Source organism: Bufo gargarizans, chromosome 7, assembly GCF_014858855.1.
Source record: "Bufo gargarizans isolate SCDJY-AF-19 chromosome 7, ASM1485885v1, whole genome shotgun sequence".
In the NCBI taxonomy this organism is placed as follows: Eukaryota; Metazoa; Chordata; class Amphibia; order Anura; family Bufonidae; genus Bufo; species Bufo gargarizans.
The window spans coordinates 134,096,447-134,110,699 of NC_058086.1; the positions used below are offsets into that span (position 1 = coordinate 134,096,447).

Sequence of the window (14,253 nt, forward strand, 5' to 3'; positions counted from 1 at the left end):
AATTGTGGAGAGAGGAGCGTCGGGAGTTTGAATCTCCCGCCTCTCTCCAGCACCAATCAGCACCATGGACAGCACAGCCACCACCAATCAGCACCACGGTCAGCACCGCCTCTCCCAAATGCTCGGATTGTGATTGGTGGTGTGTAATTACACCACCGATCAGTCCTTTTCCGGTTCATCGGGTCACCAGAGACCCGAATGGACCGGAAACGCAGCAAACCGCAGGTCTGGTTTGTTGTGGGGAACACATCCTGATCCTGTTCCGATTAACCCCCGCCGCGCCTCAATCGCGTTTTAAAGTTAGGACGTACCGGTACGCCCTGGGTTCTCAAGGACTCGGGAAACAGGGCGTACGCCCTAAGTCCCTAAGTGGTTAATACCCATTTTTCAGGTGACAGAAACCCTTTAAGGACAGCCAGGTGCTGCCAAAACCCGGACCAGAGTTTAAGTGCCGGTATTTGACCTCACCTGACCGGAAACCAGCCCAGCTGCACATGTTGGGAGGAAAATACATGCCTTCCCAGACAAAACCCCTGGCTGTGTCACAATGGGGAATGCAAGTAGTTACTAAAACATACATGTCAGGAGAGGTGGCAGGTCCTCTTTAACTAGAAGAAATACTGAACAGTAGGGAGACTTTACATCCTTACCTACTGCAGTTGCCCCTTTGCCAACAGATGCCCTCAGGTTCTGGTCATATGTGGTACAAAGTGCTGAACACTATTGTCATTCCCCCGTTCTGCATTTTTTTATTTTTTTATTCTTGGACTCTGTGGTGATTTATAACCATAAGTGAATGTTCAGACCTGACACATGAGGACGATAAGATGATAGCAGTGATAGTTGTGCTGTCACTGAATGACCTGAAGGATGATGTATTACCGCACTGGAGGAATGCCGATAAGCTGTGTATATACTCCCTATCGGGTGGACCAGTGCGGAGGTTCACAGTTGTGGGTGGCAGTGGCCAAAAATGAAATTCATTAGATTTACTGCAGCTTTGACCCCCAGCTGAGGTGAAGAATGCCTTCCCGTATTAATGGAAGATCCACACCGAGTCACATTTGTAGACCAGGACCTGTTATACTGGAGAGGGAGTAACAAGGGACACTTCTCAGGCCTCATGCACACCACTGTATTTTTAGTCCGTGTCTGATCCACATTTTTTGTGGTTCATTCTTGGACCCGTTCATTTCTATGGGTCTGCAAAAAGTGTGAATTGCACACGGATGTTTGCAAATTATAGAACATGTCTGGTTGTCCGTCTTGGAGCCAAGAATAGGAATTTCTACTGCGTTATCTGCAGCTTTATTTAGGACTGGTGTCAAACCTACTGCCATATATTGGACATTGATGGCACAAGATATGCTGTAATGTCTGATATAGGAGGGTCTCTACAACCTGCACCTATGTCGAGAAGTATGGTGATATGTCCTCTGTTCCACTTAGCAATGCATCCTTCAGCTGCCCAGCCCTTCGTTCACTCTTTGCATCACCAGGTGGGTCTAGAGTGCCCTACTGGAGATGGGTGCAGTTCCCTTCTCCTCTGGATATGCCATATGTTTCTAAGCTGGGAATACCACTTTAACTCTGGTGACTGCCATACAGGGGCAGACTGGCCAGGGGGCCACCCAAGCCCTTCTCTCTGCCACTGGTTAGGTACATAATCAGCTTTCAGTGGTAATTAACGCTGCGAGAATCAGGTACTCATGTACCCGGCCAGAGACCACACATGCCCTCCGGAATTCAATTGCTGTGACCCGCATCTCACCCCATAAGCCCCCTGCTCCATATCCTAGAGACAACTGAAGGAGGAGGATGGTAAATGGCTGCTATTAATGACCACCACAGAGGGACCGCCTTTGGGGTAATATATTGTACTGCGCTGTGGTATATGGTTCTAACAGGAAGGGATTTTGTTTTATGGTTTCGTTGGCCTTGCCTACTTGTATTGCCTCACCTTCTGTCAATTTGGACTTGCATACATGGGACACTTTTTTTTTTTTTTTTTTGTCAAGGCCACTTTAATTTCCCAGTCCGCCCCTGCTACAGTATCGCAACACACAAACTTTGCCGCCACAATCTGTTAAATAACAATTTCAGGACTGCTATCCCTGTATATCAGAAAGTATAGAGGGGCTGTCTGCTTTCTACAATGACTTCAGCGATCAGCTGTAATTCTCCTGCAGCGCCCCCACAGGGGAAATGAGGCATTGTACAGTTCCTGGGAAAATCATGATGCTGTCTATGTAGTACATGGGCGTGCCAGGACCCCCTGAGCAAGAAGCGCTTTTTTTGTAGCCCTTTCCACTCTAGCTAATAGGTGAAGGTCCTGAAAGGGGATCGCCCCTTAATAACTGAATTTGGTAGTTTCCCACCCCTTAACATAGAAAATTTCCAATAAACTAAACGTTGTATTAACATTATGAATGCAGCTCTTCCCTTTTTCTGGCTCTTGTATTCTGTACAGCACATGCATGTGGAAGCAGACATCTCCATTGTAAGTAGACATGCTTTGAATGGTGGATTACAGTAGGTTGCACTATATGAAAGCCAGGCTTTCTGTGCCCACGTTTAGAGGTCAGGAATAACTCTTTTGGGTCCTGCTAGTATTTTGCTAGAATTCTGATTATTGTTGTCAATATGAATGTCTCTAGTGGTTGCCTGCTGTCCCGGCTCCTCTGATTAATGCTCTGTGTCAATTATTTACAGATCCAGCCTTGCTGTGGAAGTTCCCGGAGGACTTCTCGGACCAGGTTGGTAACATCACAAGTAGGTCTGATGGTGAGCGCTGCTGGATGTAATGATGTGTGCACACCTCAGCTTCCCGGGAAGACCTCTGGTTCATTGTGTGCAGCTCACAATTGCCTTTATATTTGGCAGTGTCAGATCTACCTTGCATGCACTGAAGCTGTAATGACGTGATTTACCTTCTCTGAGCTGAATCGATGAAAAATGTACAAAGCACAATAGTTTGTCCTGAACTTTAGCTTTAATATACAATTCTTGAAGAATACTTCCAATTTGAAGGTTCATAAGTTGAGAAGCAAAAAAAACATCTTAAAAATTACATAAGAAGGCACATGTCCATGCAGTACAACCAAGGCCTTATGCACAGGGCCGGATCTCATCTTCGAGTCTGCAATAAAAGAATCCATGAGAAGCAGAGCACACAGATCTATTCTGAAAACAGATACGGTATGTGCAAAGTCCCATAGAAATCAATATATTTACCACAACATACCGTACATGAGCGTTATAGGTGCGCATGGAACAGAGCCCGCTCCATACACTGCTATACCAGCCAGTTAATGTAATTAGTGTCACTACCTCTGAAACTAGTCAAACTATTACTATAAATGAAAATATTATTTATCCCGCATAATGAATCCTGTAAAAAAATCCCAATGGCAGAATTGCGATGTTGTGGTCACCTCATCTCTCAGAAAAATGTAATAAAAATTGATCAAAACAAAAAAAAAGATTGCCCTGCAAAAAGGCCCCCACATAGCAACAGAAAAAAATCCAATTATTTTTTTTATTGTTGTAAACATCCCAAAAAGTATTAAAATGTGGTTTCACCATAACATAACTGATCCAGGAGTCATGTATTGTAATGACCATGAAAATGAAACACAAAAGATGGTTTGAGTTTTTTTTTTTTTATTGAGTTTTTTTTATTTCACTCACCAAATATTTTTTTTTACAGTTTTACAGTACATTTTATGGAGCATTAAATGGTTCCATTAAGAAATGCAACTTGTCCCACAAAAAACAAGCCCTTCTACAGCCATGTCAGCAAACAGTATAAAAGTTATAGCTCTTAGTATGTGGAAATGGCTAGAAAAATTGGATTGCGCCTGAAAGGGTTAAAACAATCTAAGGACTTTCATAAATCAGCAGCATGTATTCCACAGTCCGCTGGTTTCATACCACACTCTATAAACATAGTGATGGGATAAAGTGGTTTTCTGCAGAGGAGATATTTTTTAAAGGGGGTATAATTGTTAAAGGTGTTGTGCCCTATCCCCTATCCAACAAGACAGTGTATAAGTTACTAATCACTGGGTCCCCCAGCAATCATGAGAATTGGGGCAGCAAGTACGGCCGATCTGCCCCATGAGAACTTCTGGACTCCTATTCTCCTAATCGCTTTGGTTCCTAGCGGTCTGACCCCCCAGTGATCAAACGCTTATCCTCTGCCCTGTGGATAGGGGATGACTTCTATTAGTAGTGCAACCCCTTTAAAAATAAAAAGAGACTTTATTCACCTCACTAATTCCCTGCTGTTTTGTTCCTAACTACTCTCCACCTCCTGCCTCCAGGCCTAACATTCAGGAAATAGCTGGAGATGCCTACTCAGATGCAGCAGCTCACCACTGTGGGCATTGACAGCGATTTCCTGTGTGTAAAGGTAAGAGCAGGAAGTGGAGAGCGACAGAGACCAGAGCTGCACTGGAACAGGTCTACTTCTGGGTAGTGTACCTCTTGTAGAGGCATGTCTAGCAGTCAGCGATCTCGCAACACACTTTAAGACATGTTGCTCAGTTGACAGACTTTGAGAGGGTGCACATCGTTGGATTGAGAAAAGCAGGGTGGTGGTTTCGATGAATTGCCCACTATGCATGCTGTTCTGACCTAGCTCCTAGGAGGTGTTGGGAGCAGTGGTTACGTGAGGGCAAACAGGCTCCGGACGGCCCAGACAGACCACCAGTAGAGAGGATCTTTTGACCTGCCGATAAGCATAAGCAGCTCTTACAGTTTCATTGTTCAATATTCAGACACAGGTGGAACCTTCATTACACACCCCTGTCTCTAGCTGGATCATTTTCAGATTATCAGCAGAAGGGAATTTTGTGTCACTGTGTCCATTCTGTCTCCTGACATTGACAGCCTGCCACCATCACCTTTGTTTGCAGTGATGTCATGAATGAAAAAGCTGGACTACTACGATCTAGAACCGTATCCTCTTTAGTGATGAATCCAGGTTCTGTTTGGGATCCGACAACAGTTGGGTTCTAGTATAGAGGCCTGCTTTGTGTGGAGCCACACGCTGTGCCAACTCCTGGTATGAAGATCTGGGGATCCAACGCACAAGACAAACGGTCACCCCTAGTAGTGATATGTGAGGGACACTAACAGCTCAGCCATATGTGCAGGACATCCTGTGGCCAGATGTGTTGCCTTTCATGGCTTCCAGCTGGTATTTTCCAGCAGGATAATGCTCACCAACACACAACAAGGGTTTCCCAGGAATGTCTCTGCCAGATTAAAACACTTTCTTGGGCGCCCGGTCTCCAGATTTATCACCAATTGAGCATTTTTAGAACCAGCTGCTTTGCCAGCTTCAGCAGCCTACAAGTGTGCAGGATCTACAGGCAATATCTGTGGGCAAATGTGCTGCAGGATGCCATACAGAACCTGTATGCCTCTATGTCCAACCGTATCTCACCACCGTAGGCTAGAGGTGGGCCAACAGGGTCCTGGAGCCTCCTTTCAATTGTACAGTTTTCCCCAATAAACGTCTCATTTTGCTCTAATACAGTCCTGATCAAAAGTTTAAGACCACTTGAAAAATGGCAAAAAATCATATTTAGCATGGCTGGATCTTAACAAGGTTCCAAGTAGAGCTTCAACATGCAACAAGAAGAAATGGGAGTGAGACAAAACGTTTTTTGAGCATTCAATTTAATGAAAAATAAATAAACTGAAACAGGCTGTTTTTCAGCTGATCAAAAGTTTAGGACCACACCTCCCCAAAAAAAAACTAAACCCCCCAAAACAGAAATCCAACTTCCAAATATGAACTCGGTAATGAGTAGCTCCGCCGTTATTGTTCGTCACTTCAAAAATTTGTTTCGTCATGCTTGATGCAAGCGTTTCCATGAGGTGAGTGGGAACATTTCTGCCAGTGGTGAAGACGGCCGCACCAAGGCCATCTACTGTCTGGAACTGTTGTCCATTTTTGTAAACTTCCCTTGCCATCCATCCCCAAAGGTTATCAATTGGATTTACATCAGGGGAACACGCAGGATGGGCCAAAAGAGTGATGTTATTCTCCTGGAAGAAGTCCCTTGTCCTGCGGGCATTGTGTACTGTTCCATTGTCCTGTTGAAAAACCCAGTCATTACCACACAGACGAGGGCCCTCGGTCATGAGAAATGCTCTCTGCAACATCTGGACATAGCCAGCGGACGTTTGACGCCCCTGCACTTCCTGAAGCTCCATTGTTCCACTGAAGGAAAAAGCACCCCAGACCATTATGGCGTCCCTCCACTGTGGCGCGTAGAAAACATCTCAGGTGGGATCTGCTTGTCATGCCAGTAACGTTGGAAACCATCAGGACCATCAAGGTTAAATTTTTTCTCATCGGAGAATAAAACTTTCTTCCACCTTTTGAATGTCCCATGTTTGGTGCTCTCTTGCAAAGTCCAAACGAGCAGTTCTGTGGTGTTCAAGGAGAGGAGGTCTTTGAAGACGTTTTTTGTTTTTGAAGCCCTTCAGTCTCAGATGCCATCTGATGGTTATGGTGCTGCAGTCAGCACCAGTAAGGGCCTTAATTTGGATCGTCCAGTGTCTTGACGGACAGCCAATTGGATCCTCCGGCTCAGTGCTGATGAAATTTATTTGGGTCTTCCACTTGACTTTTTTGTTCCATAACCCTCAGGATCATTTAAGAATTTAAGAAATTCCAAATGACTGGCGTCCCACCTCAGCAGCAATGGCGCGCTGTGAGAGACCCTGCTTATGCAGTTCAACAACCCGACTACGTTCAAAAAGGGAGAGTTTTTTTGCCTCTGCCATCACAACGTGTGACTACCTGACAGAAAATGACAATGAATCCACATCTTTGCACAAATTTGGCCTTTTAAAGGCATGTTGTCCTAAACTTTTGATCAGCTGAAAAACAGGCTGTTTCAGTTTTATTCGTTGTTTTCATTAAATTGAATGCTCAAAAAATGTTTTGTCTCACTCCCATTTCTTCTTGTTGCATGCTGAAGCTCTACTTGGAACCTTGTTAAGATCCAGCCATGCTAGATATGATTTTTTGCAATTTTTCAAGTGGTCTTAAACTTTTGATCAGGACTGTATTGTGTGTAATCACTTACATATATCATCATTCCATTCTAGCTCCTTCTTGGTGCGTTATGTTTTGTTAAAGAGGGCCTTTCACTAGAATAAAACTTCTAAACTAACTATACAGACATGTAGAGCGGCGCCCAGGGATCCCCCTGCACTTACTGTTATACCTGGGCGCCGCTCCTTTCTCCCGTTATGTCCTCTGGTATCTTCATAGTTAGGCTCCACCCAGGGGAACTTGCCGGCGTCTCATTCTCCCATGCTGTAGCGCTGGCCAATCGCAGTGCTCGGCTCAACTTTATTTCCTTTCGAATTTAGTGTGACTGGTTTTTATTTTCCGTAGGTTGTCAGGAGTTAATATGTAAAAAATAAATAAAAAATAAAAACTTATTTTGACAGAGCAGTGGAATAGGGAACAGTGAACATGTCTCCTAATTGTTGATAATTGGGTCATGTACATAGGGTTCTATCTCATCAATATGGATGAGAACAAGTCCTTCCCTGCAGCTGTAGTCCTTGGGATTGTGGACTGAATTTATTGTATTACCAATTAAGAGCTTAGATTTTAAGTGTATAGGAGATAGGAGTTATAGTCTGTGGAGTAGTCCATTTACAGTACAGACTGCTGAAGTTCCTGGCTGTACCTCTGAGCGCTGGGTCTGTACTCTGTCTAGTTCACCTGCTTTGTCGGGTACGGCGCGTGTAACATGTGAATGGGACATAGAGTTCGTAACCACTTAATCTGGGGTTAATGGCTACGTCTGCATTGGTCTTTTAAGGGATAATCTCGTTTCAAAATTTCCATCTTTATTTCTTACTGCCAAGCTGTTTCGGTTCTAGAGGTGATTACATTTTAAGGCAGGTTGTTGCATTTTTAGTAGTCGCTATAAACCAGTGTACACCACCAAAACGTGTACTTTCCTTAGAAATATTCAGGTTTTACTGTTTTCTTAGTTTACTGTGCGCACAAGTCACATTTTGCCTGTGCTCGAAATAAAAAAACGAAAAGAAAAAAAAAATTGTATCAAGGAGCGGGTCACATGGGTGTCTAGTGCTTGTCATGCTGGAATCCGCTCTGGATAATATATATTACCCGTTATAAAGCATTCATGTTTGTTGTGCGGAAGGGGTTAAAAGTGCATGTCGGGGATTATGATGAAGGAGCAGCTCTCCTTTACCGGGAGGGTATTTTGAAAATCAAACCAGCATATGGCACCAGCCAAGACTCCCCCCACTTAGCTGCCTCTTTCGTCTGCCAAAGCCCCTTTGTCTGAGCCCCATTGTTACCGGGACTTATTGACAGTTGTAGAACGTAGCTGAAGACACGAGGGACACCCACCACCCCGGGGAGAGGCACAAGCATGGATTATGGAAATATGAATTGATCTTTAGAAGAAGGGCCCTTCCTCTGTTCTGCAGGAAATACAATGAAGAGGGGGAGAAGGGGCTGCGGCGAGATGTGAGCACCGAGAATGGGCTGGGAGCTCACCCTTCCCAGCTGTTGGTAAAAATAAAAAAGGAAAATGTAGCATTTGTACATCACAAGGAGCCGTGAAAAGGCAGAGGATAATGAAGCGACTTGTTAGACATATTTTGGAATAATGTATGCGGCAGTGTTTAATCCCCTTCTATCCAGACTCTCTTTTAATAATGCAGAGGATGTTGCCAGCAGGTTTCAAAGATAAATTCTGTCATTTTGACTGGTGTGAAAGGAGTTTGTGTGTGGGTAGTGAGATATTTCTATTTATCTGCCTGTTTGTGTGAGGGTAGTGGGCACAGGGTTCCTCCCTGCGTATGCCACCTAATTATTATTTTTCAGGGCTTCTTCTTTGACAGCTGTTATTGCGTATTTTTTTTGCAGTTATTTTTTACTGCTCTGCCATCGCTGCTATAACCATTGTGTGCCACCCCTCCGCTAATTGCCAGCATTGATAGTCTGTTACCACAGTGTACATGACAACATTAGACGAGCTGCACTCCAATGGAGGTGAATAGAAGATGCCAGGAGATGGTTATGGCCCAAGTTCCATTCAGCCAAGTCTTGTGGAGCCGACTCAGTACATGATGACTGCCGCCAGACTGCTGCTTGTAGATCCGCGCAGTATAGGCCTTGATCTGCTTATTATAATACCCACCACAGTAATGTTTACTACCATTATTATGTTCACCTATCACCTGACCCATTCATTTTTATTCGGCCGTGTGGACACATCAAATTATTATTTTGGGGGGGGAAGGGGGGATCCGCAGATCTCAGCGCAGGTCCCGTTCTTTGTCCATATTTGCAGATGATACATTTCTTTCTATTGATAGGAGTGAGGAAAAAAAAAAACAGAATGCACACAGGACTGTTCCTATTTTCTGGATCCTTTGTGGTCACAGCCGTGTGCATGAGGCCTTGGTCATCACTTACCTACTAATGATTTTCTGAATTGCCCTATTTCTTTGCATATCTCTTCTACTTATTTGTTAGGTTTTTATATGTCTCTTTTGAATAGTTTGAATGTATGAGGTAGTGCAGTTTGAAGCAGGCAGTTTTGGGTACACCACATAGAAATGTGAATGTAATTATGTTTCTTAGTTTTCTAGTGTTGAGGAATGTTGTATGAAGTCTTGTTTTTTTGTATACTGCGCACTGTATAGCAATGTGATGCATGCAGAGCTCCACATCACCACCTGCTGGCAGGCCACAGGGTTTCTGCTCATTTTCCCTCCTCCCTATGACTGGCACTAAATGGATGAATTGGATAGTAAGGAGCCTCTGATTACAGGCATATTTTATAGGTACTAATCTGCCTCCCTCCCCATATCATCGCTTCTTTTTGTACAGTTGGTCTTTAGTCTATGGCCCTTATTTATCATACCTTCATTACAGAATTCTAGCATCAAAAAGTTGCACTCGCTTGCGCATAATTTATGCGATTGCGCAAACATTTCAGACTTTTTACACTCACTTGCACTTTTTGCATGTGTACACCACTCCAGTTTTGTAATATGGGCGGGAAAGTGGGCGTGGTTAGGTATGTTAATGAGTTCCACTCCAGATTTATCATTGAGACTTTAAAAAGTCAAAATAAGTTGCAGTCTCACTCCAGGAGCAGGGTGGAGTAGGAAAACTGGAGGAGCTTCTCTAGACAGAAGTGTTAGGTTTAAGGACAAGCCAAATGTATCAAACAACCTGCAACATTTGATAAATGTGGCACAAAGTATTCCAACACAAAACTGACTTCAAATATTCTCCTAATGAAAAATTCCCCCCTATGTTTGTTGTAGTTGTAATGGCGCTAATTATAAATGGTGACCTCTTATGGCAAGTGCACTTTAAAGCAACATGTGTTAGCAATTTTATGTTGGTTATCTGGTGACAGGTTTCGTTACATATTCTTTCACCGATCTATCTCATAAAAATCTAAAGGGGTCATTTACTATCAGTGGCGTATATCTGTTGCAGATTGCGGCACAAAGGTTACTTGCGGTGTAATCTGCAACTTTTTTCCTCCACTCAGGCCAGGTCAAAAAAAAAAAAAAGGCTGGGTGGGGAAGGCCGGCCTGTCTCATTCATCATTTTCTACGCTTGTTTTAGTGGTTACTCCGCCTTTGAGTAAAAAATATAAAAACAGCAGTATATAATAACAAAAAGATTCCTCTCCAATGCCCCACCGATCCAGCGCATATGCTTCGGCAGCCCCCCAGTCTTTGTTTACAAGAAGCCAGCACGTGACCAGTGCAGCCAGTCAGTGGGCTTAGCAGTCATGTGCCGTACTACTGGCACCACGCTTTCATCGCTGAACACCGATGTCAGTAAGGGGTGATTGGAGAAGTGAGCATTGTTCTTTTTGTTATTTCATGACACTTGCTGCTGTTTTTTCTGAGCTCAGCACTTTTTAGCACTTTTTTTTAGCTGTGCTGCTTGGGCTACATTCACACCGCCAATTCCCTTTTAATATAATGGGATCCGACGGGTTTCCGACACAAATGCCAACTTTCGGTCAGACAAAAAATACTGCATGCAGGCCAAAAGCTGGCATTTATGCTGGAAACCTGCTGGATCCCCATCATATCCCACTATAGTGATTGGACATCCACCCGTGCGCGGCAGGGTCTGGCTATGCTGGATACGGTGAACTCTGGTAGGCTGTTGCTTGGCTGGAACAGACTACTGGAGTTCATAACACATATGTGAATGTAGCCTTGTCATTCTTCCTTTGAACATGTATCTATGATTCGCTAAATGTGGTAATTTAAATACTGTAATGGAAAGGAGACACAATATTTAAAACTGTAGTTTAGCTACTCTGTGCAATTTAAGAAAAAGAAATTGAAAAACTTACCATGTTTTCCTTTTTGTTATTGATTCCTGGGTTTGAAAACTAAAAACTAAAATGGCTAACATAAAAATGGCACTAAATAAATAAAATGAAAATAAAGCCCCATTTATTACCCATGCAAATATTTAAAGGGAACCTGTCATCATGTTTCTGCTGCTCTCAATGAGGGTAGCATACAATAGTGTACTGGCTGCGGTCTCCTCCTCAATGTAGGGACGAGCCGTCATTAATGCCTGCAGAGCTCCTATTACACGGTGCGATCTGCCGCTGGTAAACAAGGATTTATAAACACGTTAAAATATCAGGTATTGAGTTTGCTTGTTCATCGGGTAATCAGCGGCAGAATTACACTGCCAGATGATCCCTAACGAGCGTTCATACGAATGCTCGTTAGCGATCATCTTAGCGATTATCTATTATCTAACAATCCAGCAACCGTGGGAGCAGCCAATAGCGGGCCGCAACGGGGACGAGCCTCCCTACCGTCACCCGCTATGCTAGGGAGGCCCGTCCCTGTCGTGGCCTGCTATTGGCTGCTCCCCCTGTCGCCGGATGTTTTGATGTATGTAATGGGGAGATGCAGCAGCGGTGTAGGGATCAGGAGCGACGTGGGGCATGTATAATCTATATGAGGGGCCAAGGCATTGAGGGCATGTTTTAGACTTTGGATAACCCCTTTAAGTGTTTATGACCATTTAGTAATTTAGAGATAAGGGTTATTAGATGACCGGCACAAAGTGACAGTAAAGGTAGAATTCTCACAGTTAGAAAAACTGTTAACCCTTTGACAGATCAGCTTAATATTTTGAATAAAGACTAATTGAAAAAAAATATATATTTTTTTTAGCGCAAGTGAGTAAAATACAATCATGAAAAAAAAAATATGGCCCTGAAGGTGTACATAGCCTTTAAAGGGGTTGTTGAGGACAGCAGTATAATCATTGCAGCTCAGTCACCTCCGCTCTCTTCGCCCAACTGCTTATGCTACTTTCCTTTTAAATAAATGAATGGAAAATAAAAAGTTTTTGAAGCCAGACTATAAAAATAAGACGTGTCTGATAATGAAGGGGGAAATTGTCCTCTTGGAACTGGTTAAAGGGTTTCTCTAGTCGTCCTTTGCTGTAAATGCCTGTGGCCACCTTGACAGAAGAGGATCTATCTTGTGTAGTACCAGTCTGTTCTCCTGGCTGTGGAGTTGTATGCATACCCCCTGCTGAGGTGGCACCCGGCACCTGTAGAATGAGACCGCTCATCTATAGAGGACCATCATTCTCCCCTTGTCTGCTTTCTTCCCTAGTCTGTACATTGTATTCAGTCTCTGTTTTACATCCATCTCCTTATCTTGCCTTCTATCTCTTTTGCGTCACCTGTAATTAGGGAAGACTTTGCAGCAGAAGACAGTTTTCTATTGATCACTGAAGCCCCAGTGCACACTACCGGGGGATAAAGCGTCAGGTTGCTTTGTCCGTGGCCTAAGCTGGGAGAGAATCCCCCTCCTATGTCTGCACTGTTTGTAAAACGCTCCACAGACCTGCTGGCTAAATGAATTTTAAAGACTTCCAAGGTTTTTAAGTGGATTTTCCCAAGAGACTGGGACCAGGCAGCTCGCCAGCGCACAGCACTCCATCCCGCGTGTGCCTCCACGTTCATGTGCGCTGCATAGTGTGCAAATGTTGGAGAGAAGTGGACTGGGGTGAAAGAGATGGCACACACAAATGCAAGGGACAGTCTAGAAAAATCCCTAATCTATACGACTCACAGCTCTTCCAGACACCTAAACAGCAAGTCTTACATTTATAGAGTGGTACAGGAGTGATGGAGAGGAGGTGTCCCTGTATAACCAGATGATTTATCAGTGAGGCTACTTTCACATCTACATTTTTAATTCAGGTTTTGAGACCCGGCAGAGGCTGAATTAAACCGATTAATTGTCAATGGGGACAAAACTGATCAGTAGGCATCAGTTCAGTTCAGTTGCGTTTTGGGACTGGACACAAACTGCTGCAAGCAGCGTCTTCGTGTCCGGTTTGCAAAACTGAACAAACCTGATCAGGCATGAAAATCAATGGTGCCTGATCCGTGTTTTTTTTTTCTTTCTTTATTACAAAAAAAAAAAAAAAAAAAAACAACAGATCTAGCACCCATTGACTTGCAATGATCCTTTTAATTCCGGTTTTGAGATCCTCGGCTGGATCTCAAAACCTTAATTAAAAATGCAGATGTAAAAGTAGCCTTAGGGCTTATGCACACGAACATATTTTTTTTCCGTCTCTTTTTCTTTACATCTCTGTATGTGGAACTGTTCATTTTAAAAACTTAAAAGACTGTGTGCATTCCTTTTTCGTATGTCCGTTCATGTAAAAAAAAAGAACTTGTCCTATTCTTGTCCCTTTTGTCCCTTGTCTTGTCCCTTTTGTTACGCATGATCCGGAAAAAAAAAAAAACTTGTGCAATACAGATGTCACCCGTTTTTTTAATTTTTTTTGCGGATCCGTGTTTTGTGGACTACAAAATACAGTCGTGTGCATGAGCCCACAGTCTTTTTACAAGACTTTCCGCTTCTTCTGACGCGTCTGTTTTAAGAACTACTTGCATTCCCCATGCAATAGCAATTCTGCTGCATTTTTTCATGTGTCCATGTTATGCCATTACTCTATTATTGCTACTAAAACTTTATGAATGAATTACTATCAGTTTACTATGAAGGTCTGATGGGTGTTACTAATTGGGGGCTGTCCCTGCACCGTCTGCCTCTGGCAGCACTGATTGGATAATGTCAGGCTGTGCAGGGACACACGCCCATCTGGTAACACCCAGACAGTTACTTTATTGCAGACAGTTGGCA

General features: G+C 43.5%; 1 protein-coding gene across 7 annotated transcripts in view; it reads left to right on the top strand.

Moving 5' to 3' along the window:
• DENND1B (DENN domain containing 1B) overlaps positions 1–14,253 on the top strand; it is a 200,956-nt gene that overhangs the window by 52,018 nt on the left and 134,685 nt on the right. For 6 of the 7 annotated variants that reach the window (XM_044302464.1, XM_044302467.1, XM_044302465.1 and 3 more), the window contains exon 3: positions 2,713–2,756. In XM_044302464.1, the coding sequence (XP_044158399.1) occupies positions 2,713–2,756 (44 nt within the window). Of the gene's footprint in view, positions 1–2,712; positions 2,773–14,253 lie in introns of all 7 variants that reach the window. The other variant, XM_044302466.1, reaches the window with a different exon arrangement.